The sequence below is a fragment of the Simochromis diagramma genome, unplaced genomic scaffold (genome assembly GCF_900408965.1).
Source record: "Simochromis diagramma unplaced genomic scaffold, fSimDia1.1 OVJJ01000107.1, whole genome shotgun sequence".
In the NCBI taxonomy this organism is placed as follows: Eukaryota; Metazoa; Chordata; class Actinopteri; order Cichliformes; family Cichlidae; genus Simochromis; species Simochromis diagramma.
Window position 1 is genome coordinate 4,610,836 of NW_024387209.1, and position 25,567 is coordinate 4,636,402.

Consider the following 25,567-nt stretch of genomic DNA (forward strand, 5'->3'; position numbering starts at 1 on the left):
CTATCATATTTACCTCCTAGCAGACCTGGCTTTCAAGCCGGTCTGCAGAAACATTAATAAGTGGGTGATAACACATCATGCGCCTCTTGTAATGCATGTAGAGTACTATATTTACAACAATAATGACTTGAACAGATTCACTCAGAGGCTACGCTGCCAAAGGAGGCTTTTTGATCCCCTTACACATTTGTTGTTTTCCCAGAAATACGGATAGAAACACTTGTATACTGACAAGCCTTCAGCAAACACATTCACAGTCTGGCTTGTCCTGGAGCACCGCTTCAGTTGTTGTGGATGCCTCAGGAGGGGCTTTAAAACAGGGTTTTTTATTATCCGTGCTAGTGTGCCAAGATTTATCCCATTAAAGTCTGGAATGCCCTCACGTGGGAAATGGATTGGATGTGCACAGTCAATTTCTTTGTTCAGCTCTGTGCGTATTTGTGTGGAAGAGTTTGTTATGAGTGTGTGTGTGTCTGCCTGTAAGGCTGTAGGGTCTGGCGCGAGGATGCCCAGCTTTTTTTTCTTTTCTTTTTTTTTGTTTCCTCTGAGCTATTTTTGTCTGGATAGAACCGCGAACTCTGTTTTGCGTAGTTAGCCGACGACCTCGCCTCTTCCATGTGTGTGGTTTGCTTGCAGGCGTGTGTGGGTTCTGCCGAAGTTGGAGATAGATGGAGGGCAGAAGTGTTGGTTTCTTGTATAGTGAGCTGATATTGATCTTGGATATCTGATACCAACCACTTAGTAAACAAGAAATGATTAGCTAACTCGAGGAATTTGATTTGCCCAGTAGAGAGCTTGAGTGTCCTCTGATGATGATAAATTTGATTTTGCAGCTGAGGGGAGGCTTCTCTTTCCATTTTCATCACAGCCTTTAGGCACAAATAGAGGGAGTGAGTCTTAGGTGTGAAGACAGTGGTTGATGTTTTTGTAAGATAAAAGTAAGATGAAAGATGGAAACAAAACAAGAATCGCTCTAAATAAAAGGATGACTAAGTGGTTTCAGGTTTGTGAGGCATGATATCCTATTGGAGGAATATCAGGATTGATTGTCTGGCAGCTGGACGTCTTTATGTTGAAGATGTTTCATCTCTCATCCAACAAAAGTCGACTCAAGGCGCTTTACATTGTAAGGTAAAGACTCCACAATAATACAGAGAAAACCCCAACTATGAATCCCCCTATAAACAAGAACCTGGAGAGACTGGGGAGGAAAAACTCCTTTTTAACAGGAAGAAACCTCTGGCAAAACAAGACTTAGCCATCTGCCTTGACTGGTTGGGGATGAGGAGAGGGAGACAGGGCAAAAGACAAGTACCCATGCTGGGTGTCCCTTAGTGTATTAATAGCTAACTGTAGCAGAATGTACTAAATTGGTGACATTTTGACTAAAAGTTTTGACGTGTAAAAAAAATCCAAGTGGTCCCGGGATTGATCCTTGAGGGACACCTTTGGTATGCTTGGAAAATTATTAGTGGTTGCCTGGTGACTGCATTGGATTTTTGTTTGGTTGCAGCCAGTTGCAACAACCAGCTGATCAGAGGTTGAGCCTGTAATAGCCTCAACGTCTGGGTGACCAGTTTTGATCTCAAGGTGATTTCACAGGTCGCCTTTGGTCTGACTCAAATTGATTGCTGTTGCATTGCAATCAACCTGAGTCACTCTGCGATGTGTCTCCTTGCAATATTAACAAATGCAAGAATTTCAAAGGCAATGAGATTGCAAGTCCGTTCCACATAGTCAAAATAATGTAAGCTGTGCCACTGTTTTCTTTCACTGCCTTTTTTAAAGCGACTGTTGTATTAAAAGCCAGAAGCTAAATGCTAATTTATGCATTTCATTTATGCGTTTCATTTGGACAAATGTTTTGTCACTCATCCAAGTAACCTTTTCAGTCTAAAGACTTTCAAAATCAACTTCATGGGATTTACTTACTTATTTAACACCTAAACCTAACCAGTGAAAGAAGTGAGGATAAAAAGAGAGGGAAAAATTTAATTAATGTTCAAGGTCCAAAGAAAACGGAACGAATGGGATCCTGGTTGGAAACCCAACATCCTCCTCTTCCCTATCTTCTGTTGTGATCTTTTGAGGACTCTTTCCAGCTGTCTGGAAACCACGAATGTAGTGCTGGCACCAAGGCCAAAGAGCTACCTTGTGGATAATGGAGACATGCAGGTGGCCTCTCATAAAATTGCATTATCAAACACTCTGGGACAAGAATGGTTTGCATTTTCTAAGACATACTACAGTCCCACATGCATAGCACTTACAGGATCAGTGGACTAGTAGAGAATGAATATGTTTTTGGGTACTTCTTGATTTGCCACTTTGTTAGCACTCAGACCTGGCACACTGAGCTGCTGACTGACTGACCACACACTGACTCATTCTTATTTTCCTTGCCCCCTCTCTCTCTCTCCCCTCCATCTCCTGTTTCTTTGGTTTAGGGAAAAGCTGGCTGTGGCTCGCCTGCAGAGGGAAGTCGCACGGAGCAAGAGCGAAGGAACAATGGTAAAGTACAGTGGAAGTGCTCGGCCCTATCATCTTCACGAAGCCAGAAAAGCCACAGTATGTTCACTCCACGTACATACCCACACAGAAACCGTCAGGCTCTGCCAAAACTGTTGTGTTGGCTGAGTGTCTCGACACCTCATCAGAAGCTCTTGAAGGCAGTAATCCTGTAGAAATGCATGTGTAGGCAATAATAGAAGCAAGTACAAAAATACGGTGTTATGTGACAGTTGCCTGTTTGTGGAAAAAGCAGTGCGTTGCATAAATTTGACCTTTTCTGCACAAACTACAGGTACTTGAATGCACTGCCAGGCTCTGTGACCATAGAATGCTGCACACTGCATCGTGTCTCTGGTAGAAAGTGCTGATGTGCCGTTCTTTTATGAGTTCTGGAGGTGGTCATTAGCATACATATGCGCTCAAAGCAGCGTATATGTTTGTGTCTGCGTTTCCACAAATGTGTCTGAATGCATTTATAGAGTGTGTGTTTGTAAGCGAGGTCAGGAAGCGAGAAGAACCGGGTGATGAAGCGGGGCTCAGCTGATTGCAGCCTCCGAGCAGACGCTTTAACCACAGGCCCAGCTGTTTCACTGCACCCCAGTGATGCCTCTGATTCTGTGTGGCAGCAGGCCTAAAGCTACAGCACACAAGGGCCGACACGCTCCGAGATCTCCTCACCGCTGAGTGTGATTATTGATCCCCAAAGGAGGAATGCTCTATTTTTTCTTCATACCTCTTCAGAGTTGTAGAGGTCAGAGCACAGGGTCAGATACTGAGCAGAGCTCCCTCCTTGGAGATGGGCAGGGGTTTGGCATGTTGCTCAAGGGCATTTTAGCACAGTAGATACTGAATTTATTGGCTGTACCAGATGTGTAGCTAAGTTTGTGCTTCGGCTCGTAAATATAGACACTAAAAGAGCACAGACAAAGACCGGCTTTACCTCTAGGACTTGTTGATGTCAGCAGATGTCAGAGGAAATCACGCCGGAGTCAGCCAGCGCTTACTTTCTGACCTCTGGTTGACTCCAAACTGTCGCCCCCAAGCATGGCCCAGTGTGTGAAACAAGAAGGTTCATTATTGATTTTGAAAAAGGTTCAGCATTGATAGGTTGACATACTGTTGATGAATGGAATATGAACCTGACCATCACTGTTCCTTATAGGCTAGTTGTTTAAGTTGTGTCCAGTGTGTTGTGAAATGAAAACGTATATGTAGATGAAACTGATTTGGTGTTAGACCTCAATATTAAGCTATTCAAAAAATTAATTCACTGTGTATGTGTTTGGGTTGTCAGTTTTGGGATTGAAATATTAAAGAAAACAAATGAAACTGAGACTTTTCAAAGTTGCTGGGAAAGAAGTTTTTCCTGCAAGTTTGCGTGATCATATTTTTGTGATGATATTTGGGCGATGTGGTCCAAAACAGCCGTCCTTTTTAAGATACATTTGGGCCAGATCTGACAGACTAAACAGCCCAAAATCAAGTTAGTGTTTGTTGAAGAATAAAAGGGCCATGGACACTTGGTGATTGGTGGTATTTCCCTTTAAAATCAAATTTTGTACAAACCCAAAAGATCTTTGTTTCAACCACAGAATGTCTGTAACAGACTGAAGTAGCGACTTTGAAGTTTGTGGGTTACTGTGTTGAAGCCTCTTGTTTAGTTGTTTGGTCACTGATATCCTACGCTACAGTTACAGTAGGGAACAAAACAGTAACTGGAGACCTCAGTGTGGCCAAAATGAGTGAGACTGTGTAAGATCACCACTCATAGTCAGATGAGATCTTCAAAGTGATTTGAAGGCGATAAAAAAGTCAGTCTGCTCTCAGTTTGCAGTTGAATGGGGTCAAATTGACAATTAGATGCAATCTGTTTGTGATAATACAGTGACCGAGTGAGATAAATTATCAAAAATGATAAATCTGCTTACGTTCAGACCCGAGCCACAGATATGAAACAGAAATTCTTCCACAAACAGCCACGTAGCTGCTGCAAGAGGGTGATTTAACTGCAAAATGACATTGGTGCTCGATAACCTTGGAATGTACCCAGAAAACAACCAGTTGTTTGAGTTACATTCTGAGTTCCTACAAACGTCTAATCCGATGGTCACATTGTCCTGTGGTTGATTCATTTTGTGCCATGAACACAGTTTTCTTGGAGACCCACATTCTGGTCCACCAAACCAAATGCCAGCCATAAGCTGGAGATGTGTTGATGCACGCTCAGTCATCAAGGTGAAGAAGTCCCAGAAAGCGGAATCTGTTCATCTGGATGTTGTGTTTTCAGTGGGAAAGCTCTGAAGCCTCCCAGGAATACCAGTGAGAAAGTCGAAGGGAGTCCATTTGGATGTTGCGTTGGACATCCCCACTGAAAACACATCATTCAGATGAACAGATTCAGCTTTCTGGGGCACAAGTAGGAGAGTTCATATGGACCACACCAGCAGAGGTTGGTTGCCGTTGCCCCCCACTTTTTCCTTTCTTTTACCTGCATGTGCTCACACCAAAGTGTCCACACGTTTGCGTGTCAACACCTCCTCCTCTAACAGTAACCCAGCTTCCTCTGACCTCAGTGCAGCCCAACCAAAATATATCTTTCGCCATGCCGCGAGCCTCCCCAGAAGGCCCGGCTCTCCAACTGACACGACTGGATGACATGCTAATTATTACTTTAGAGGGCGACGTGAGTTACTGTCTGCGCATGCACAGTGTTGAGAGAGGGATGAGTTATCTGTGCCAGACAGGAGGAGGGCGAGGGAGGGGGGGTATGGAGGAAGAAAGGGAGGAGGGGGATATCACTAAGCTCCATTTGAAATTGGGATTATCCCCATTGGATTCCCCTTCCACTCTCTCTCTGGCATTCCTGGGAGGCTTCGGAGCTCAGGCGAGGTTCTTCAATAGGAGTGAAAAAAGAGGCTGCTGCGTAAAGGAGATAATTGTCAAAGTGCTGCCAGAGTGAAGTGGAAACTGCAAACCACCCCCAGCCTGCGTCCAGTCATAGACCCCCAAAACCCATCGCCTTCTTCCCCAACATCCCCCACATCTTCGCCTGCAAGGGGATGAACCGATAGAGTCAGATTAAAACAGCGCAGACTTTTGAAGTGGCACTACCCCGCCTCTGTATCTGATGCCTCTCTTTAGCAGCCTCTGATCGCTGCCTCGATCTGATCGCATAAGGCGATCAGAGATGCCGCGAGTGTGCGGCAGTGTTTTTGCAGCGCCATCACTACTGCATTGTGTAGGAAAAAGAAAGGGAAGGGTATCTTTATGATCGTGCAGGGCGCTAGGAAACATCGCCACGATCGTAAGACTCGGGTTGCGCATATGAAACAGCACTAACTGCACAGTTTACTGAGGAGTGTGTGCTTTAATTCGGCGTCCCGCCGCGAAGCACGAATACTGCTGGCAGCTTGAAGCTGCACAACTCTTGTTATGGATCGTTTGGGAGAATCACATGAAACCTTTTTAAATAATTTGCAGGGCAATCAGTAATTAGGCCTGCGCTGCATTTCACCACATATATGACCACACAAGATGCGTTTTGTTATTAGTGAAAATGATCCGCCTGTCTTACGCCTCTCACTGCTTCTTAAACTTCACATCAAGGCTCGGACGTGCTGCTTTTGGCCCACTCTGCTGAAACTCCTGCTAGAAAAACAGCAGGTTTCCCTTTAGGTGTTTGACAAAGCACAGGTCGGGGCTTATACTGCGAGAGTCTCGGCCTCTTTCCAGCAAGCTTGCTCCCGTTTGTTCGCGGCCTCGTCGCTGCTGTAGGTTTTCCCTGGAATTCTTCACGCCCCGATCCCAGAGGCGTGGTGCGGTGAGGTGCCGGGCAGGGCAGGGCAGGGCAGAACTGCTCTCTGTCTCCCACTTTTCTTTTGATGCCACTCCGAAGTGCAGTCTAAGTCCATCAGGGGCAGGATGCCGAGGTTTCCTGTCAGGGGCAGAGAACACAAGTCTGCGTGTAGGCTTGTAAAGGCGGCGCTGCCTGCTCTGTGGGCTGAGGGGGCGGAGGGGGGCTGGGCTCGCCATTAAAAAGGCATTTAAAGCTGTTAGGTGAGATTATGACCGCTGGAAACGGCTGTCTAAACAACATGTGAAAATAAATGATCTGGCTTTGAGAACAACTAGCTTTATTTTTCTTTGGGTTTTGTGGATGCTCTGTGATATCCGAGCCTCGCCTTGTGCATACCCACACACTGCCGTTTCCACGGGCGCTCGGGCTGATTGCGGCGTTTGATTCTTTCACGGTTGAGCGAAGCATACATGCAAGTGACAAAAGGGAATTGTTTTTTTTATTTGCCTCAACTCCTCGGCTTAATTGTGCAACTTGCTCATTTAAAAATCTGATTTCTCCGGAGCATTTCATGTAGAAAATGAAGTTAAGATAAAGGAGGAGGACGATGGGGGTGGCGCTGCGTTTGTGAATATAAAGTGAGAGCACAGCATGGTTAAATAAGCCTCCAAGCCACGATAGGAATCAGCTATTTCTGTACATGAAAATGGATTTTGCGTGTGCTGCAATCTTCAAGAGTGTGTGACATAGTTTGTAACGCCACATCAAGTAACATTTGCGGTTCTCTGATGAGGGAATGCCCCTTTTTTAACAGGTCGTTTCACCCGAATCTATCTTGTTGCTACTTCAGCTTCAGGATTTCATTCAATAATTCAACATAGTCACTGAGGAAGCAGCCCTGGATAGCTCTGCAGTATGTCTGTGTTGGACTTTTACAAACATTTACACACTTTTATAGCTGGTATCAAGATTCTAAGCTAAAGCATGACTTGGGGTAGGCTTTAATGTAGACTGATAGAGGAGGTGTCAGATATTCCAGGAAATATCTGACTTAAATAATCCACCTACTCGTCGAGAGGTCGGTGGGTTCATCCCCTTGCTCTTTTCACCTACATGTTGAAGTATCCTTGGGCAAGATATCGAACCCAGAGTTGCTAAGAAAAACAGCACTCCAGACAAGGGGTGGTTAAGAGCGAGGACCCAACATCAATGGTAAATAATTTTTATACAGTGCTTTTTAATGCATTTCTTATATTACACAGGATGCATCAAAGAGCAACTGGGTTTAGTATCTTGCCCAAGGCATACAGGCTGGAGCAGTCAGGGATCAAACCACCAACCTTTGGATTAATAGATGATATGCTCTACCTCCTGAGCTACAGAAAGGCCAAAGACAGGCAAGCTTGTTTAACAAAAAAGCAAGATGTCTATTTTGGCTGATGGCAGGCAGTACAAAACAGTTCAAAACACAGGAAAACATGCTGGAAACCCTGTGGCGAGGAGGTGGTGACTATAAATACTGAATTCTGTGCTGAATTAATCAGCAAAGATGACACAAGGAATCAAAACTAAAAGCAAAGCACAATGAACTAACTCTCAAAATAAAGCAGGAAGTGGGAAAACCAAATGGGGAAAATGCAGACACATGGATGAACTTAGCAGGGAAACTTGACAAAGGTGAAATGAACACTGAGGGAGGAATAAACTCCAAAGCACCAGGGAACTAGGAATAGCACTAATTACACTAAAGAGGAATATATGAAGGTAAATGTAAACACTAAACAAACCAGAAATTAAATAGATCTTAAAAATAAACAAAACTCTAAAGTCCAAAAACTTAAAAATGCTCAATAAATGGATCACAGGTTGTTCCACTTTCTCAAGCGTCACTACAGCATAGAGAGTAGCTGGCGAGTGTTTACAGCAAGCTGCTATCTCTCTTGCAAACTGCTAGCAACAGCATCAATATGCTAGTGACCAAAGTGATCGCAAGGAGTTTGTTTTACCTATTAGTGCCTGTTAGCAACCTCCAGCAACCACTTGCCAACCAGTTGGGGAATATAAATTTTTCCTGAGCAACCTTGTAGCTGCCAACCAATCTCTGCATCTAAAACACCCTTTGCCATTTTTTTTTCTTTTGTATTTTTCAGTACTTGCATTCGCTGATGGTTGGTTGGAGAAACAAGATTTACCAGCATGATGATTTTTGATGCCAGCTGTATGGTTGGCAATATCCTTTTAATTTAAGGTTCCTACTGTACTGGGTCTCAGAGGGTGGTATCTTTAGGATTAAATAGTAGATTTCACAGATGACACCGCTCTTTTGGACCCTCCTGAAACAGAACATCTTAGTATTCTAGAAAATGCTGCAACTCCTGCTGGATTGAAAGTCAGCGAGCCAAAGACTAAAGTCACATCCTTCAACTATAGAGATCATTTTAGACTTTAAACACTGATTTTATCACAATGTCACCTGGAATAAGGACAAGAAACTAATATCAATGTGGCAGCCCAGGCATCTGCATCCAGCTGAAGTTATGACTCTGACTCTCTTAATATTTTTACAAACACCCTAAAGACCAGGTAATCGCTTCATAATACCAGCTAACACACAGTGTCTATTAACAGCTATCAGATATATAATTATGCGAACTTTTGCAGGAAATGAACAAGATTTATTCTTTCTCAGTGTTCTGGCACATACGAGCAGGCTTTTGTTTGAAGGAGAGTTAGATTTGCTCCTGTTGGCTACCCCTTTGTTACAAAAAATCATCTGTATTTGTAAACAAAGACCGGAGGCAGGGGGGGAGATAAAACAAGAAGCCTTGGCCTGGATATCTGCTGGCTACACAGGCCCCCTGAGGCTAAGTCATCAGACTAGCTAATGATTGGCTGAACCGCAACAGACACCAGAAAACCGTATCAAAGAAGTCTGAAAGCAGCATAACAGCAATTACTGTCACAAACTTACTACATTAGAAAAATACTGTGTTATACTGGAAGATGGCGAGATTTTGTCCCTGAAAGGCACCAACATTTAAAATAAACGCAAAGAATGAGACAAAAACTTTCCTGGACTTTTCCAAGATTACTAGATAAGTGTGTAGCATTTGCATATTATCACCAAATAAAACTTCTGTAATAACTAACACTGTTTAAATAACCATATGTGTGGCTTTTCTGCTCACCTGGATTACATTTAGCCAAATCAAATAAGCAAATAAGGCACACTGGCAGGTCTCCGGGTCGGCAATATTAATTAATTTTGAGCACGTGGTTTAATTAGTTAGCTGTAAGTGGATCGAGGTATGATGATTATCTGACAGTGATTTATTGGTGTGTAAAAAAGAAAAAGCACCTTCAGAGTGGACATGCTCCGTAGCGTGCTGCCAGCAGATAAAGGGGCTCTCTGACGGGCTTAAAAAGGAGAGGCTCCACGTGGAGCTCGGGCGCTCGGGGACCCTCATAGAGGGTTTCTGACAGCTGTTTGGAGGATGTGTGACAGCGTGGAGGTTTGGGAACTGGGGGGGACTCAGGTGCTGTCTCTGCAGATTGGCCTTATCAGCCACGGGCAGGGGCCGGGGCCGCGATGGGGTCCCCCCGCAGGACTCAGCACATTCACCGGGTGACGAGCGCTGACAGCCAGGTCCAAATCGCATCTCCACACCGTCCCATTCTGGGTGTGTGTGTGTGCGTGGGTGGGGTGGGGGAGCTCCCTTGGCAATGATAAATGGGCCACTCGTATGATTTTGCATATTCCTGGGGTGTGTGTATTATTTGCCACAGTGCCCGTGGCTGTCTAAGAGAGCAGTGGTACACTCCAATAGTGGCGCTCCATGATAATTGAATTGATGGAGTCTTTTGGTGTGGGGTGGGGTGGGATGATAAAACACTGTTTGGGCTTACTTTAGTCACAAGTAATCGGAAAACACACACTCCTGCACTTTGATGCTTTCTCTTCTGTTTCTAAACAAACAAGAGCATAATTATAATTCTTATCTTTACGACTTGTATCTGGGAGCCAGCCAGGCAGGCCAGGAGGCCCGATCCTCCTCATGTTACACTTTCATTTGAATCCAGCCTCGCTGATGCACACAAACAGCCCGGTGGCATGTTTTATTAATGAATGGAGAACCTGCGCAGTGCTTTGTGTCCCCGATGTTTGCTTTGCCAGCGAGCCTCCAAGCCGCTCCCGGCCCCTTTGATTAGGTAAAGAGCTCCAACCGAGGCAAGGGGGGGGGGGATGTCCTGTGTAATGAAGAGATTATTGGGCCTGTACCCCCTAACCCTGAACGAGTACAGTGTATATACAGTTGCAGATGGACATCCTACAACACGATGGGACACACACACATGCACTTAACCTGATAAGGTCGCAGCACAGCACAACAAGGAGAGGCAGAGGCCTCTAATTAATTTAGAGTCCTCAGTGGATCTTAGAGGGTATGGAGGGGGGGCTCCAAGTATTCTAGTAATTCAGCTCGGATGAATACCATTACCATCTAATGTTGTCCAATTACCGAAGCGGGAGGCTTCATTTTGGGCTCGAGTGCAGCTAATAAAATCTTATGTTCCAAAGCCGCTCGGTGTAACAGATTCTTCATTTATTTCTCAGGCTTTGCGTGTTGATGGTGATAAATTCTGTCACATACAGATTGATATATTTCTTTATTTATCAAGCTGGAAATGAAACCAGCTCTCTCTGTGGCAGAGGTCAAATTTAATCCCCAAACCAGCCCCCCACCCCCTGATGCCCAAATCTGGGCTTGTTTCTGATATATGTGGTATAAAAATCCAGCAGGAGCTATTTTATAGATTACACCCCCTATTTCATTTGACATTGGCTTCTTTCTCCTTTTTTTTTTTCTATGCGCTGCATTGTTTAATAGAACAGGAGCATGTTGCCCCCTGCAGGACAAAGAAGGCAGCACACCTCGCCTCATCCCATCCATACAACAGCGACAGGCTGTCAAGAGAGCGGGGATTATCTCCTCAGTGGCCGGATTAACTAAAATAAATGTTCTCACAGAAAGTTGCCAGGCGTGTTTTCATCCTCTCGGTGTTGACTTTGAGATCTCTTCCCAGGGCTTTTTCTAAAGAAGTGTTGTCTTTGTGGCTGCAGCGAAGGCTTATTAAAGAATATGCTTTCAATTAGAGCACCAAAGGAGGAAAAAAAAAAAGAGAGAAGTTGCTGCAGACAATAAACATTTCAACCGAGGAGAAATGTATTGCTGGGGATTTCTGGCCACAGAAAGATACAGCAATGTTTGATTTAATGTCCTCAGGCCTTGTAAAATTGCAGAAATTCTATATTGAACAAAAGCAACGCAGGGCTTTTACTACAGTGTAGAGACTGTAAATCCTGTGTTGTTATTGAGGTTGTTGGCAAGACTCTGTCAGCAGACACGTAGCGGTCGGTGGTTTATGCCTGGAGGCCTGTGTGGGCAACAAAAAAATCAGGACTAAAGCTGCTACTGCGCTTTTTTTGTTTTGTTTTGCTGAACAAAGCCATGCATGTTGATGCAAATAAAAGGCCTTTGTGCTCATTTGCATCGAGGTGAAATTCAGCTAAACTGCTGCGACGCTGGAGGCTGAAATCGGCGCCCGTTTCTTTAAACGCTAAGTGGAAAATGTGTCCTATAAAACATAAAACAACTTTATGTGTCATAAAGAAAGAAGAACCAGAAAAGTCATATATATATATATATATATGTCCAGCTCTTGGCAGGGGGATGCACTACTTTACGTTCTTGTATGAGTGGATTTACAGCAGCCATTACTCCTGACAGGGAGAGCCTCCCCGCTGCACATAGTAGCTGTGAATTTACTGCCGCGGTGAAGACGGGGACTGGTTTTAATGGTGACTCTGGTTTAATATTCCCCCTCAGCAGCTGAATCACCCAGTTAGGATCTGCTTTTGTAACAGAAGTAACAATGTAGTGACACAAGACAGTTTATAAGGAGAGTATGGTCATACGGAGTAATGGAGCAATGCGACTCGGTGTCACATTATAGTTGTTTCGATGGTTTTTTTTCCAGTTTGGTTTCATGGTTTTTCACGAGAGACCCGGCATAAAGGAGGGCCTCATGTCGAGGATGTTTTGTCCATATGCCACACAGAGTGACACGCTAACTGTCTCTGACCTATATTCTTTCACGCCACAAGATGTCCCCATAATGCTTGTCTGAGAGAAAGCACTCCAGCTTCTTTGCAGGCATGCACTGAGTAATACCGCATCATGACTGGTGCTGACGATGAGGATGGGCAGTAAGTAATTCCATTTGCACTGAAGATAACTGATGAAGAATTGACAGGATAATCTGGTGATTCCCAACATTTTCCATTGGCTCTAAAGCTCTGATTGACTCCAAAACAACTAGAATATTTAAGCATGTGTGCACACCCTCTGTTTAGAGTTAACCAATCACATTTAGATTCATGTTAAATAGTAGCCAGTACACATCTGTAAACAACTGAACTGATTCTCATTGAACTCTTATATAAAGTTCAAATGTTTTATCCAGAGGATTATCCAGAGACTTACTTTTACAGCAAAGAGCTTTCAAAACTTCAGATGTTTAAAGGAATCTGTCAGGAGAGGTGCAGGAGAATTCCCAAGGTAACAGATGTGTTTCCATAGATATACTGTAGAGTACAGTGAAGGCAGTTATTTAAAAGGTTATTTAAAACTTTTATTCACTTATGTACAGTAGTCTCTGTTTAAAATACTAATGCATTCACTTCAGATGTTTTCTTCCACAGAGCCAGACTTTGTGGTAATGTTTAAAGTGCTCTGGGTGAATAGTTCTCTAGGCTTCCTGAAGCTTTTTTTGCATGTTGACTCCTTTATTGCTCATTTTCAGTCCAGTCCTTGTAACTGACCATTTTCAGAGGAATGTTTTGTTTGTTTGTTGAGCCACTTACACAGACCTATGAGTCATTTAAGCACAAAAAAGAAACTTAACTCAGGGGATTAACTATTCTTGTGACTATGCATAACAGAGAACTTTGCAAATACCCAATTATAAGATGTGTCTTTAGGCCCTCTGTGCGTTTTTGTGACAGGCTGCTAGTAACAATCTGTGAAAGATGTCAAAGATACCACAGTTTGACAGAGATAAAATAGTACTTTTGCACCAGCAAGGTGATTCCCAAAGAGATATTGGCTGAAAATGTAACATATCTCACAATGGTGTGCAGGGTGTCCTTAAAAAATTTGAGGAAACTGGACAAAAGAAGTGTCAGTATCTGTTCATTTGAACAGTGTCTCATTTTCCTAGCCAAAGAAAAGAAATCAGAAGTGAGTCGAGACTTTTGCACGGTACTGTATATCCACATATACGTTTTTCACCACCTCCCTGGGTACTTGTACTCCTAGGTGGGAATAAAAGGATGATAATCATCTCTAATCAACCCTTGTTAAGCCAAAGTTGAATCTCTTATTCACCAAACACTGCATCTTTGTTTGCAAAAGAAGAAACTTTTCCCCTTTTTCTTTCTAGTGTGTGTCTTTGGCCTCAGACCCATTTGCAGATATTTTACAATCTTGTATTTTTAGCTGATGTTCCTGGCAAGGCTTTGACAGTTGGTAGATCACCCAAATCTACGGAAATGGAAGCCAGTGGCTTTGTCATAGACTGTCAGCAGCAGCGACAGATGCTTGGCTTTATGTACAATAGAAACTGCCAGACCAAGAGAATGATCCTGTCTTATTTGCTCCGTCAGCTAAAAAAAAATCCTCCGCCTTGCTGCTAGGAATTTGCTTAAAGCTTTTTTTGCAACTTTGTCAAGAAAGCTGGAGTAGGGAGTGTGCCACCACAGGGACCTTAGTCTTTGAAGTTGGGTTTGAGGCAAGGATGTCTTTCTCTTTTGGGATCCAAAGACAGAATCCTTGAGAAATGAAGAATCCAATTAAAGAATTGGAAAAGACCAGAGAAAACTGGCTAAATGCTTCATGGAGACCATATACACCACAAGCAACATTTATAAAGCTCTGAAATCAAGGAATGGAAAGCAGAGATAAGTAGGCATAAGTGATCCCTCCTTCCTTTTACTGAGGAACTCCAGCTTTTTAATTCAGGATCTATCAATAGTTGGGTCGAATGAGGTCATGATTACTCATCATCATAACTATAACGTAAAGGGGGAAAAAAAAGGTGAAACACGCAGAAGAAGAGAGGACGGTTTGCATGGTGTGAGGAAGAGAGGAGCAGGGTAAACATGCTATTCATAGCTTCAGTGATATCGGGGAGCATTTTCTGAATAGATCTGAAATGAAATGAAAAGTAGGAGAAAGACTGAGGCACGGGAGGGCGGGCTCAGTGATTTCAGATGACATTTAGTGTGAACTTTCTGTCATAGAGACAGAAAGAAGCGGAGGCTCATTATGAGTGTTTCAAAGTAACAACAAACTACTGGAAGTAATGCCAATCGAGGCGGCCTAAATGTCATCATGCCCTTATTCTTTTATTTCCTCTCACACCTAAAGTCAGGGGAAAAAGCGGCGAGGCGTGGATTGTTTTTTTCAGCTAGGACAAGCTGTGTTTGGTTTCAGATGTTTGGTGAGCAGATGTTTTGGTGATTATGATGCTGAGACAGCCTGTGTTTGCTTGCCCTCATCTGAGGAGGATCGAATATTCGGGGAAGGGGGTCGTAAAAATTGTGGCATGTGACTTGAGGGTGATCTTTTTAGCCCCAGGCCACACACTGCCTGAGAGTTGATCGTCCTTCTGCTCTTTCCCACAGCGAGAAAAGCTGATCCACGAGCTAGAGGAAGAGCGACGCCTGCGACTGGAGAGCGAGAAGCGTCTCCGGGAAGTGACGGAGGAGTCCGAGCTGGGTCAGGCGCAGGTGGTTTCACTGCAGCTGCAATTCTCCAGGTAAAAGAACCCAGGAGCACAGAGCGGGCTTTAAATCCCATTTTTCAGCCCTCACTCATTATGTTTGAACAAAAGGAATAAATAAAAACAAATAGAGGACGAATTACAAAGTTGCTATGATACTGATCCTGATTTATTCAGCATCAGCAAATATTGTATTCAGCCCTCTGTAACCCTGTGTGGGAGGTGATGAAAAGTACGAGCGTCTATAAAATGATTGTGTTTCACTTGAGTGATTTGATCTCCTTTTTATGCAGTGCTGTGAAAAAGTATTTGCCCCCCACCTCATTTCTTTGTTGTTTGTCTAGTTGTTTTACCCTGAGTAAGTACAAAATTCAGTTTTTCTTTGATGATTAACCACATTTGTTAGAAAGCTGAGTTCAGTTTCACAAGACTCACTCAGGCTTGGTTGCTGGCAGCCCTGTTGAATCCAGAAATCACTTAAATAGAACCTGTCTGAGAAAGTGAAGCAGGTTAAAAGACCTCAAACACCAACACATCAGGCCACGATCTAAAGAGCTGAGAAACAAAGGCACTGACATGTGTCAGTGGAAAGGGTTAGAAAGCCATTTCTAAGGTTTTGTAACTCCAGTGAACCACAGTGAGAGCCATTATACACACATGGAGAAAACTTGTATCAGTGGTGAACCTTCCCAGGAGTGACCAGCCTACCAAAATTACTGCACCAGAACAACATTAAAGAACCACATGCCTCACTTTGAACTTTGACCTCGGTTAAGGTCAAAGTTCACATTTCACATTTACCAAAAACATCTTGAAAAGAAGAAAATATTCTGTGGACTGACGAGACAAAAGCTGAACTTTGTGGAAGGTTTGGGTCCTGTTACATCTGACATAAAACTAACAGCATTTCATAAGACTGGACCAAAATTCATCCACAATGATGTGAAAGATTCACCTGCACTTATCACAGAAGCTTGATTGCAGTTCTTGCTGCGAAGGGCGGAACAACTACTTTTTAAGGTTATGGGCATTAACAAGTAGGTTTGGATAACTGTTGTCCCTTATCCATTTCTTTGTTTAATATTCAAATTTGCTTTGTTATCTGAAACATGAAAGTGTGACAAATTTGCAAAGAAACCCTCAGAAATCAGGAAGGAGGCAGATACTTTTTCACGGCACAGTATCTGTAACATTTTAAAGAAGAAAAATTTTACTTCTTAACCCCATTTAAGGGCAACCACCCACACATAAATCCTTGAACTGCTTTTCCATTTATTTTCTGTTCTTATTTGAGACTTTATGGATGTGTCGGACACCACGCTAGATGAATAATCCTTGGGTAATAAAAGGTTTTAAAGAGATGACCTCACACGCTTTCCTTTCACTAAACTGCAGGTCATCACAAGCCATCTGCAAGAAATTGTAATCAGTGAAGAAATGCGCTTAATCCTTCAGAGGTTTGACTTATTTCAAGTCCCTTGCATTACTTGTTGTCCTACTTTCATTTGAAAAGGCCAAAGCATCTGTTCATCGAGTAATTATTGTTTCTTTGCTGTAAAAGTTATGACAGGAGTTTGAGTAGATTTTACTCAAAGTCTGTAGCTCGGAGTCAGAGTCTGGACTCAGAGACCCCTGGATGTTTTTTCCTCTCTGGTTTGAACTCTGTTGCCCTGGAAAAGGGCACCTGTGTTCACTTTTTTTTAAAATTTTTTTAACTTTTCATTCACAAAGGAAAAATGAGCCATGCTAGACTTTTCTGTATTCTAAAATATGTCTTTACCAGAAGCTTAATAAAACTGGACTTTTGGACCCAATGCTAAGAAAAAAAGATAGATGTGCAAGAGTGAAGAATCTCAACTCCCATATTCTTTATAAAAGTGCATTTAAAAGTATTGAAAGCTATGTCCACACAGAAAGCATTCACAGTGACATTCAGCGAATTCAGGGGGAAAAATACTGGTTTCCTAGTCAGATACCTGAATGACCTCACCTGGCTCCTTTCGATGTAGAGGAGTAGCAGCTGTACTGTCTAAGATACTTAAACCCATCCACCCTTGACAACAACTCCTTCCAGACCCAAAGTGGGCATTCCACCCTTTTCTAGCTGAGAATCATGGTCATAGGGTTAAAAAGATATTGCAGACAATACTGAGTATAGTTGTGTGGAACAATACAGCCAGTTTCTGATTTCTATTCTGATCAATGCTATCACCCAGCAGACAACCAACAAACACGACTGGGTCAGACATGCAATGAAAAGGGTGAGCTGGGATTGAGGTGGGTTGCAAAGCAGCTTGCAGAGGCAGCAAGAAAACGGAGACAGGTTAGGCCAAAATTGGCACGGTGAAGATTCCAATCTGTCCCAATGCAGCTTTTGAGTTAGTAGTGCTTTTCTACTCTATTTGAGCACTCAAAACGCTTCCTTACTACAAACGTCATTCAAACAAGTACCCTTTTCTATACCTGTGCACTTTTAACCCAACAGCTCGGGGGTTCAGTATCTTGTCGAAGGATATTTTGGCATGTGGACTAGAGGAGCCACAGCCACCATCAAGCCTTTGCCTGGGTACTGAGTTTAACCCTTTGCTCCAATTTCTTAAAACTTCACAGTAAGCTGCAGTAATGGGTGATCCAAGTGATCAGAGTAAATCTAATAAAGCAAACTTGGACATTTTTTATCAAACTGTTTCTCTTTAAGGAGATATCAGTGGCATGTACAGCAGCCTGGAGCATTTTTTCCCTGAAGCGTCCAGAAACCAGTAACTATCCCTTTTAGTGAAAGCAATAGATTTTTGCCAGCAATTTTCTGCAATCAGCACAATCTTTCAGTAACCTTCAAAATCGATACCTTGTTCCCACTTTTTCTATTTCTCACATTCTTTTCTTTGCTTTTCCATTTCATCAGAGCACTTCAGTGCCATTTCTCTGCGACGCTTGACCTTGTCTTCATCAGAAAAAGATCGTCCGATACATTACTTTTGCTTTGCAGAAAGGGAACCCATAAGGCGTGAAGCCCTTAAACAAAGCTCTCATCATAACTTCAGTAACCTCTATTTCATGAACTCGTCCTCCTCTTTGCAGCTGCTGAAGTGTGACAGAGAGGGACAGCAAATCAAGAGCCAGGGCCCGAGTTGATGCCATAATTAGGCGATAGGCATTCAGTATGCAAAAGGACGGGGCTGGGGAAAAAAAGAGTCTGGGGGATTTTACATTGACTGCTTATCTTCTCATTAAGTTGGTTGGAGAAAATCCGGTACATTTTAATGGTCCCAGTGTTATAGTGCAGACGAGGGCAGAGTCGCTGCCAGGGGAGGAATAAAATATTTAAGAGCCATTCCAAAGATTTATCACATATTTAAAATGTTCCATTGATGCCTCTGAATTAAGCTCAGCGGTGTTTCTCACTCATGTTGGCCTTCCTTGCATTCCTGATGCACATTTATACAGTTTACACTGTTTCGGAGATAGCTGAGGGGAGTTCATTTAGCTTTATCCTTCCTAAACCTGAAGCAGTTTTCTATTTCCGGCATTTCCCCTGTCCACGTCTTCCATCGGGGTCACCTTCTGACCTTTACTTAGACTTATTGGGTTTTTGCACAGGTTCCCCAGCATAATAAAGAGTGCAGATACAGTGCACTCGCTCCTCAAGGCTAAAAGTGAATTAGTGAGATAGTAGCTCGCAATACAAGAGTCAATGTGCTGAAGCCAGAGTGAGATGAAGTACAGCAATTCTATTAGGGGGGAAATATATGAAGCTTATCCCTGATTGGGTCCTGCACAGGTCCCCGCAGAGCCAGATGAATTTGTCTGCATGGCAGGGGTTGTCCAGATAGATGGACTCATCGGGCATCCGGCGGCTACCGTTCCTGCTGCCAAGCAACGCCGTGGCAGTAAAGACAAAGATTCCATTATGTCCTTAAAAAGCGCTCATCGAAGCGGGGATGTTCGGCCCTACCTCGCTCAGCTGTTGCCATTCCAGCGGTGTGGCGCGCTGACATCATGCTCGATTGCTGCAATTTCCCCGTGTCGTCAATGCTTCTTAGCAACTCCCAAAGGGAACGCGGGGTTCGGACTGCAAGTTCGAAAGATATCTCCCCGCTCCCCTAACGCCTCTGCACAAATAAGCTAACAGGATTTCACTCTCAGAGCCTTAATCTTTGTTTAAAGCGATGCCCGAGCGCTTATCTGAATGTGAACGAGTCCTCTAACAAGCATGTGGAGTGTGTTTACCGGTACCTGGTCCCTTCGCCGCATTAGCATGCTTACATGGCAGCCAATAATCTGCGGTGGCAGATGGGACAACAGTGTGGTCACTTTAATTAGCCAGTAAAAAAAAGAAGCCTTCCTGTAAACCTTTGCCCTACTTGCATCTGCTGTTTCAGTTATTGGCTTACGGATGCTTGCCTTCAACCGGCAGACGACACTTATTTACCTCTCTGCTGGCTGATTGATTGATTCGGGCTCATTATTTGTTGTGCATTTGATGTGTGTGTGTGTGTGTGGGGGGGTAGAAACCTTAGTTCATCAATGTGTCTTTTTGAGTTAATACCCACAAATCATGTTAAGTGGACATCCAGTCTTATAAACAGACCGTGATCTGCTTGACCTCAGGCAACAATTGATTTGCGTGTCGCTAATTAATTGAGGTGGCACTTTTGGAATCACAGAGATGAGGATGGAAATAAGGCGGACCAGTCGGGACGATAAAAGCCAGCCAAGTGCTTTAGCTGGGGTATCAGACTCTATGCAAATAAGTAATTTCTGCTCCGAATTCTTTGCTTTTTGAGCTCTCTGCTTTGTTGTGTGATGATGTGAAGCAGGAAGGTAATGAGCTGCTTGTTACAGCTGCTCTTTACTGTATCAGATACGTGAACAAAAAGCAACACCAAACAGAAAAGATCAGTCGGTCACCCCTACAGCCAGACAAACTCCAGGGAATCTCGGCTTCTTACAGCCTTTGTTTTGTCTCCTTTGCTTTTTTTCTTTCCTTTGTAATGCTCAGGCTATTTTTTTTCCCCTTTTTTGGCAGGGGTAACAATTTAAGGCAGGAATTGGCAAAACTGAAACAACTGGCTTTTTCTTTTCAGCTTTCACCCTAAAAAAAAAAACAAAACAAGAAAGAAAATAAAAGAAATAGCTCAATTTGCTCCCGAGATCAGAAAGCTGGCATTCTTCAACTGACTGGCCACTTAACTCTAGACATAGGTCTATATCCTCTCCTCTGCATGCACACGCACCCTCCCCCAACCAGTTGGGCTCTTAGCCTGGTGTGGGTCACATGCCCAACCTCCCCTGACCGACCCCCTCTCTAAGGCTTCCCCCCACTACTTACAAGGCCTCTGCAGTCATTAAACTCCAGTGGATTAGCGGGAGACTTCAGCAGCGTCCTCGGCCCACCCTGGACGTCCCCACAACTCCACACGGACACTTTAAGAGCCGGGACGGGCCCAGCAGGGGAAAGACAGAGAAAAGATGGGGGACACAACTTAAAAATCTTCTTGTCCTTCCCTAAATGATGCCATAAATTAATCTCAGGGACAGAAACGATTGAGCGCATTTGGATGTCTGTTCTCCAAGGCCTTGACTACATCTAGGCTCCAAGCTCAGACAGGATGACCGCCGGGGAGACACAGGGGCCACTGGGGACCCTGCATTAAAAATGTGGCTTGAGGATGAAGAAGACAGTTTTTGCAGGTAATGAGCACAAGTGCAAATTTCATTTTACCCAGGAACTTTTTGCAGTGATTTGTTTTGTTTCCTTCCTCACACTCTAAAAACTTTATTGGACTCATCCCTCTGCCTGTTCTTGGAGGTCAGACACTTCCAGAAAGGAGTGAAAATGTGAAGTCCTTGTTTTCCAAGAGATTCCTCTCTACTTTTTTCTGCTCTATCTTTAAATCAGACTCTCTGTCGCCCAGAAGACGGGCGCGCTCATTGACAAAACTGGGGCGTTTACAGCCGACTCGCTCCACTTGACTTTGACTCATTACTGTCTTTGAAGGGCCCTCTTCACGCAGGATATGGGAGACTTATGGCCAGACTAACAACAGCAGCAGATGACGACGGGTGCCTGCAGATTTACAGCCCAGCGGCGTGCTCTTTTCAGCGCAGTGTGTGAGAACATGCATGCACGCTTGCATACGCAGCGTATTTAGGAGGCCGGTGATGTAAACATGCAGGAATGGCAGCGCTTTTCAAGTCTGGACGCGTTGTTTGGACAGTCACGCTCAGGTTGAGATCCCTCCGCGGTCTGCAGCATTCATGATCTGCTCCCATTACCACCACCGCCGCCACAGCTGGACCGCCAAAGCCTGATAGGCTCAGACAGGGGGAGCTGAGTGATTGCGCTCTGTTTGCAGATCAATGCCCTCTCTTCTAATCATTCAAGCATCCAGCCATGCCAGGTCCGAGTGTTTTAATTTGGCGCATTCGAAACAGATCTTCCCCCCTCCTCCCACTCCCTCTGCAGGGTTTAGCCAGATGAATCAGGCCCTCTGTTCAAGGCGACACATCTTGGGTCATTAACAGGATGGAGGAGGGGTCAGTCTTTTTTGAAGTTACTTCCTTACTGTTGCCCAATGGGGGAATGGGGCTGTTAAATAGATAATAGGTGTCTGGACTATTTTGGGAGCACCTCATATTTGAAAGGATTTATTGGTCCGTTTCAGCCCCCTCCCTCATCTCTTTAACTTCCAAATCTGACCAGGGAATTATGTCTGATTGAACTTAATTTGGGTTATTCTACTATATCACTTGCACTAAATTACTAGCCCATAAGAGGGCTTTGGTATCAATCTTCCCATTTTTCTTTGAAGATAAGACACAGTCCCCTCACTTAAAGTGCTCCACTGGGTTTCTGTGGCAAAAAGTGACCCGTTATCTGCTTGTAATTGTGTCAGACGGCCACAAATACTTGCACATGCCCTCTCCATTGCACCACAGCAACTTCCACCTTGGATTAAACATGCTGGTTATGATGTTAATAGGTCAGATTACAAGCGTGTGTGGAAGTAGGGCATCCATCTACAGCAGCAGCAGCTCACCGGTTTTCTCTGGAGTGTGAAGCTGGTGACTGTAGCCTAAAGCCAAAGAGCATGTAATTCAAACTGATCTCATGGTTGCACTATAGATTTGGCTGTCTGGCAGCTGCTCTGAATGACACATATACACAGATGTGTTACACAAGCAGCTCACCTACTTCCTAAAGGGTCGATTCTTCCGCCTCTGCCCCTGTAGTTCAGCTGAGGTGAGTTTAAAAAATGTAAACGCTGAATTTCTTCCTCTGAAATAAATCAAAGAAGGGTCACCTCGGTGTAATAGTCTGCCTGTTTGCCATTCATTGCTGCAGAATGCTAAGCAGGAAATCTTTATGGTAATCTTTACTTACAGGATACAGAGTTGAGGTTTGATTTTATTCACAAATGATTTCTCAGTTTTATTCCAGTATTTAAATTTGGCTGTTACTTATTTATTTGTTTGTTTTTGCCTGAATTTTTTGCAAGAAAGGCTGATCAGTCAACCAGTTACTTTCTATAACAACTTAGGTCTCATTTAGTCTCCAAACTTTCAGAAAATAGCCAGTGTTCAGGCTTACATTTTGAAATTACGCATTCGACTTGATATAAAGGAAGGCTAGTCAGATTTTACTCAGTGTTAAACGGAGAACTTGGAGTTCACATGGGTTGCAAAGTGGCTTGCAGCCCCATTGTCAAAGGAGAATAAAATTAAAGATTAAGTAGTATGGCCCAATACTTTTGTCAATGCAGTGTATATTGGACGCTTGATGTACGGTAGAAACCATGCGTGAGTGATAACAGACATGCCATTGGCTAAGTCAGACTTGAATTTGCATTAAATGGAGAAAATTGGGTTCACATGTGTTGTAAAGCGGCTTGAAGATGCCAGTTACAAAGCTAAATAGTAGACTTCAATGACTCCCATGGGTGACATTAAAGATGGATGTAGCTTCCAGGTCTGAAAAGTGAAGCCAATTCAGAAGTGCCTTAAATCTGTATTTCTTGCTTGTTAGATTGCCTAGAGAAGTTTGATTGTTTAAAAGTCTATGAGGAGGACGTCTATGCTTCTCGCTAGATTTATGTCCCCAGTAAACATTTTCCTAATAGGATTATAGTTTAAATAGCTTGTTTGAAGTTAAGTTTAATACAGCATAAAGTTCTTATTGTGAGTAATTATCCCATTTAGGGTAAAATAGATGACAAATAAGAGAATGATTTAAAGAGTGGCAGCCAAAAGCTTAGCTCAGAGCTTTTAAATCCAGTGGGTACATACATCTTTTTGTCTAATCATTAGTAAAAGAAGCCTGAAATATATTTAACTTATCCAGACTAAGAGAGACACATACATATCCACACTTCTTTTGGGAAATCAGTACAACTGATTTGGTTTCTTTGCTTTTCCTTCAAAATGGCTTGACTGGGTTTGATCAAGCAATGGTCTTCCACCCCTTCTCTCCATCTTGACCCCTTCAAATTCCCAAAAGTCCATGGTAGGAAGAGGCTGTAGGCTCTGGGTGTAAGTAATGCGCTACACGCTGTCATCACGACTAAGGTCTCCCGCTGGGATGTCTTGCTCAGTCTGTAGCTCTCTCTCACATGTGGGATGCACATGCCTGCAGCCCATAAGGGAGATGCTTAGAGAGGCTCCAGCTAGATGCTCTCGAGAGCCGATGGCTTCTTTGCTGCTAAATGCTTCCTTTGGCCAGGGGTGAACATCTGGGACAGACCTCATGAATTTGCACTCTAAATCCTCCCAAATGTAGTGGAAGTGCTGGGGGTTGAGGGGGATGAAGGAGGAATCTAAATCTGGTCGCCTCCATATGTCCTTTTTAATTTACACTCTTGCAGGCTAGTCCTCGATTGCACCCGGTCTGTGCAGTCTGTGCGGCGCTTCTGCTAAAAACCCTTTTGTGGTTATTTTAGAAGTCTTGGATGGCTGAACTATTGTGGTTTTTGCACATTTTTACTATTTGCCGTTGTTGTCACAGCAGTCGGCCAGCCAAGATGTATGAAGTATGATTTACGGGGCACACTAAATGCTCCGGCCGCTTGATCTCTTTTCCCCCTTGCGTCTCTTGCATGTGTGTCTTGTTGGTCAGGTTAAAGTTCTCTGGCAAGAGGCAGCGGTCACAAGGGCGAGGACCTTTGAAATGCTACTCCACTGTAACATGCATGACTGATATGCATGACTTTTACAACTCTGACCTGTCCTCAAAGCCAAACTCTTCACCACCAGTTTTGTTTGCCTCTCTGCTTCATTTAGGTCACGTACTAGAAAGGGTCTCCTTGTGAGTTTTCTGCAAAAACAGCTCTAAGAGGATAAGAGTGGCTTAGCATTGTGTTAAGCTAGGCAATCACCCGGTGGGTGTGTGTTGCTGGAAAGGAGTCTGAGAAGAAGAATGGACTATTTCGGGGCCAAAAAAAAAGACAGTTTCGCAGTGCCTTGTTAAGGTCAGATAAGGCGATTGGAGCTGTCGATGAATCAGTCACGCGAGGGCCCCTCACAGCTGCACAACCAGGTGATTGTTCTCAGTATCGTTTCACCAGCTTTGGGATATTCCAATTGTGCTCCGGTCAAATCAGATTAGAGGGTTTCAGTCAACCGAAGCCTGACTGCAGCGCTGATAAAGTGAGAGTGCGACCACAGTCGGAGAGAGCAAGAAGAGCGTCCTCTTGTTCAGGTGAAGATTCTTTGAGGATTCAGATATTTCATCCTCACATTATGGTCTTCATTCTCAAACACATGCCTGTGGGACTTTCTGTGATAAAGAGGAAAAACAAAGTAAAAGACCTTGCTTTTATTTCTAATTCTGGATAAAGACAAAGTGCCTGCCGAGGAACGCTGGCAGCATGAATATCCCCACAATAGGAGTGTGTGTGTGTGTGTGTGTGTGCCTCCTGCTTCATCTGAGCTGTGAAACTTGCAAACATGTATGTGGCAGGAGAGCACTGACTAAAATTAATCAAAAATGTGATGGTAGAAAGCGACTCGCTGGAAGTCCTGTGGAGATCTCTGATCGTGCGGTGAGCGTCCTGGCACGCTGCCTCCCTCTCAGCTTTTCTTGCACGGAAAGTGTCGATTTTATGAAAGCCAAAACCTCTTAATCACTAATAAAGACCCACACAGCTACACATGTGCGTGTACACAAACACACACACAGGCTGCCAAACAGGGGGATCCCTGTCCTTACTTGTGTAAGTCCATCGCTGCTCCCCCCCCGCCACCGCCTTCCCCATGCTATCTGAGACTGCTGGCCTGCTTGCCGCCCAGCAGGTGCCCTTCTCTTGTTTGGAGGGCTTAACATGGGACATATGGGAAAGTCTTTGCCTGCCAGATCACTGTCTTTGCACAGGCTAGTGCCGGATAATGACACGTTGGAGACACAGCAAGTACAGAGTG

General features: G+C 43.9%; 1 protein-coding gene across 11 annotated transcripts in view; it reads left to right on the top strand.

Moving 5' to 3' along the window:
- LOC120746080 (nck-associated protein 5-like) overlaps nucleotides 1-25,567 on the top strand; it is a 176,747-nt gene that overhangs the window by 86,542 nt on the left and 64,638 nt on the right. For 8 of the 11 annotated variants that reach the window (XM_040051344.1, XM_040051335.1, XM_040051333.1 and 5 more), the window contains 2 exons: nucleotides 2,448-2,568; nucleotides 15,054-15,187. In XM_040051344.1, the coding sequence (XP_039907278.1) occupies nucleotides 2,448-2,568; nucleotides 15,054-15,187 (255 nt within the window). The remainder of the gene's footprint in view (nucleotides 1-2,447; nucleotides 2,569-15,053; nucleotides 15,188-25,567) is intronic. The other 3 variants (XM_040051334.1, XM_040051341.1, XM_040051343.1) reach the window with 1 other exon arrangement.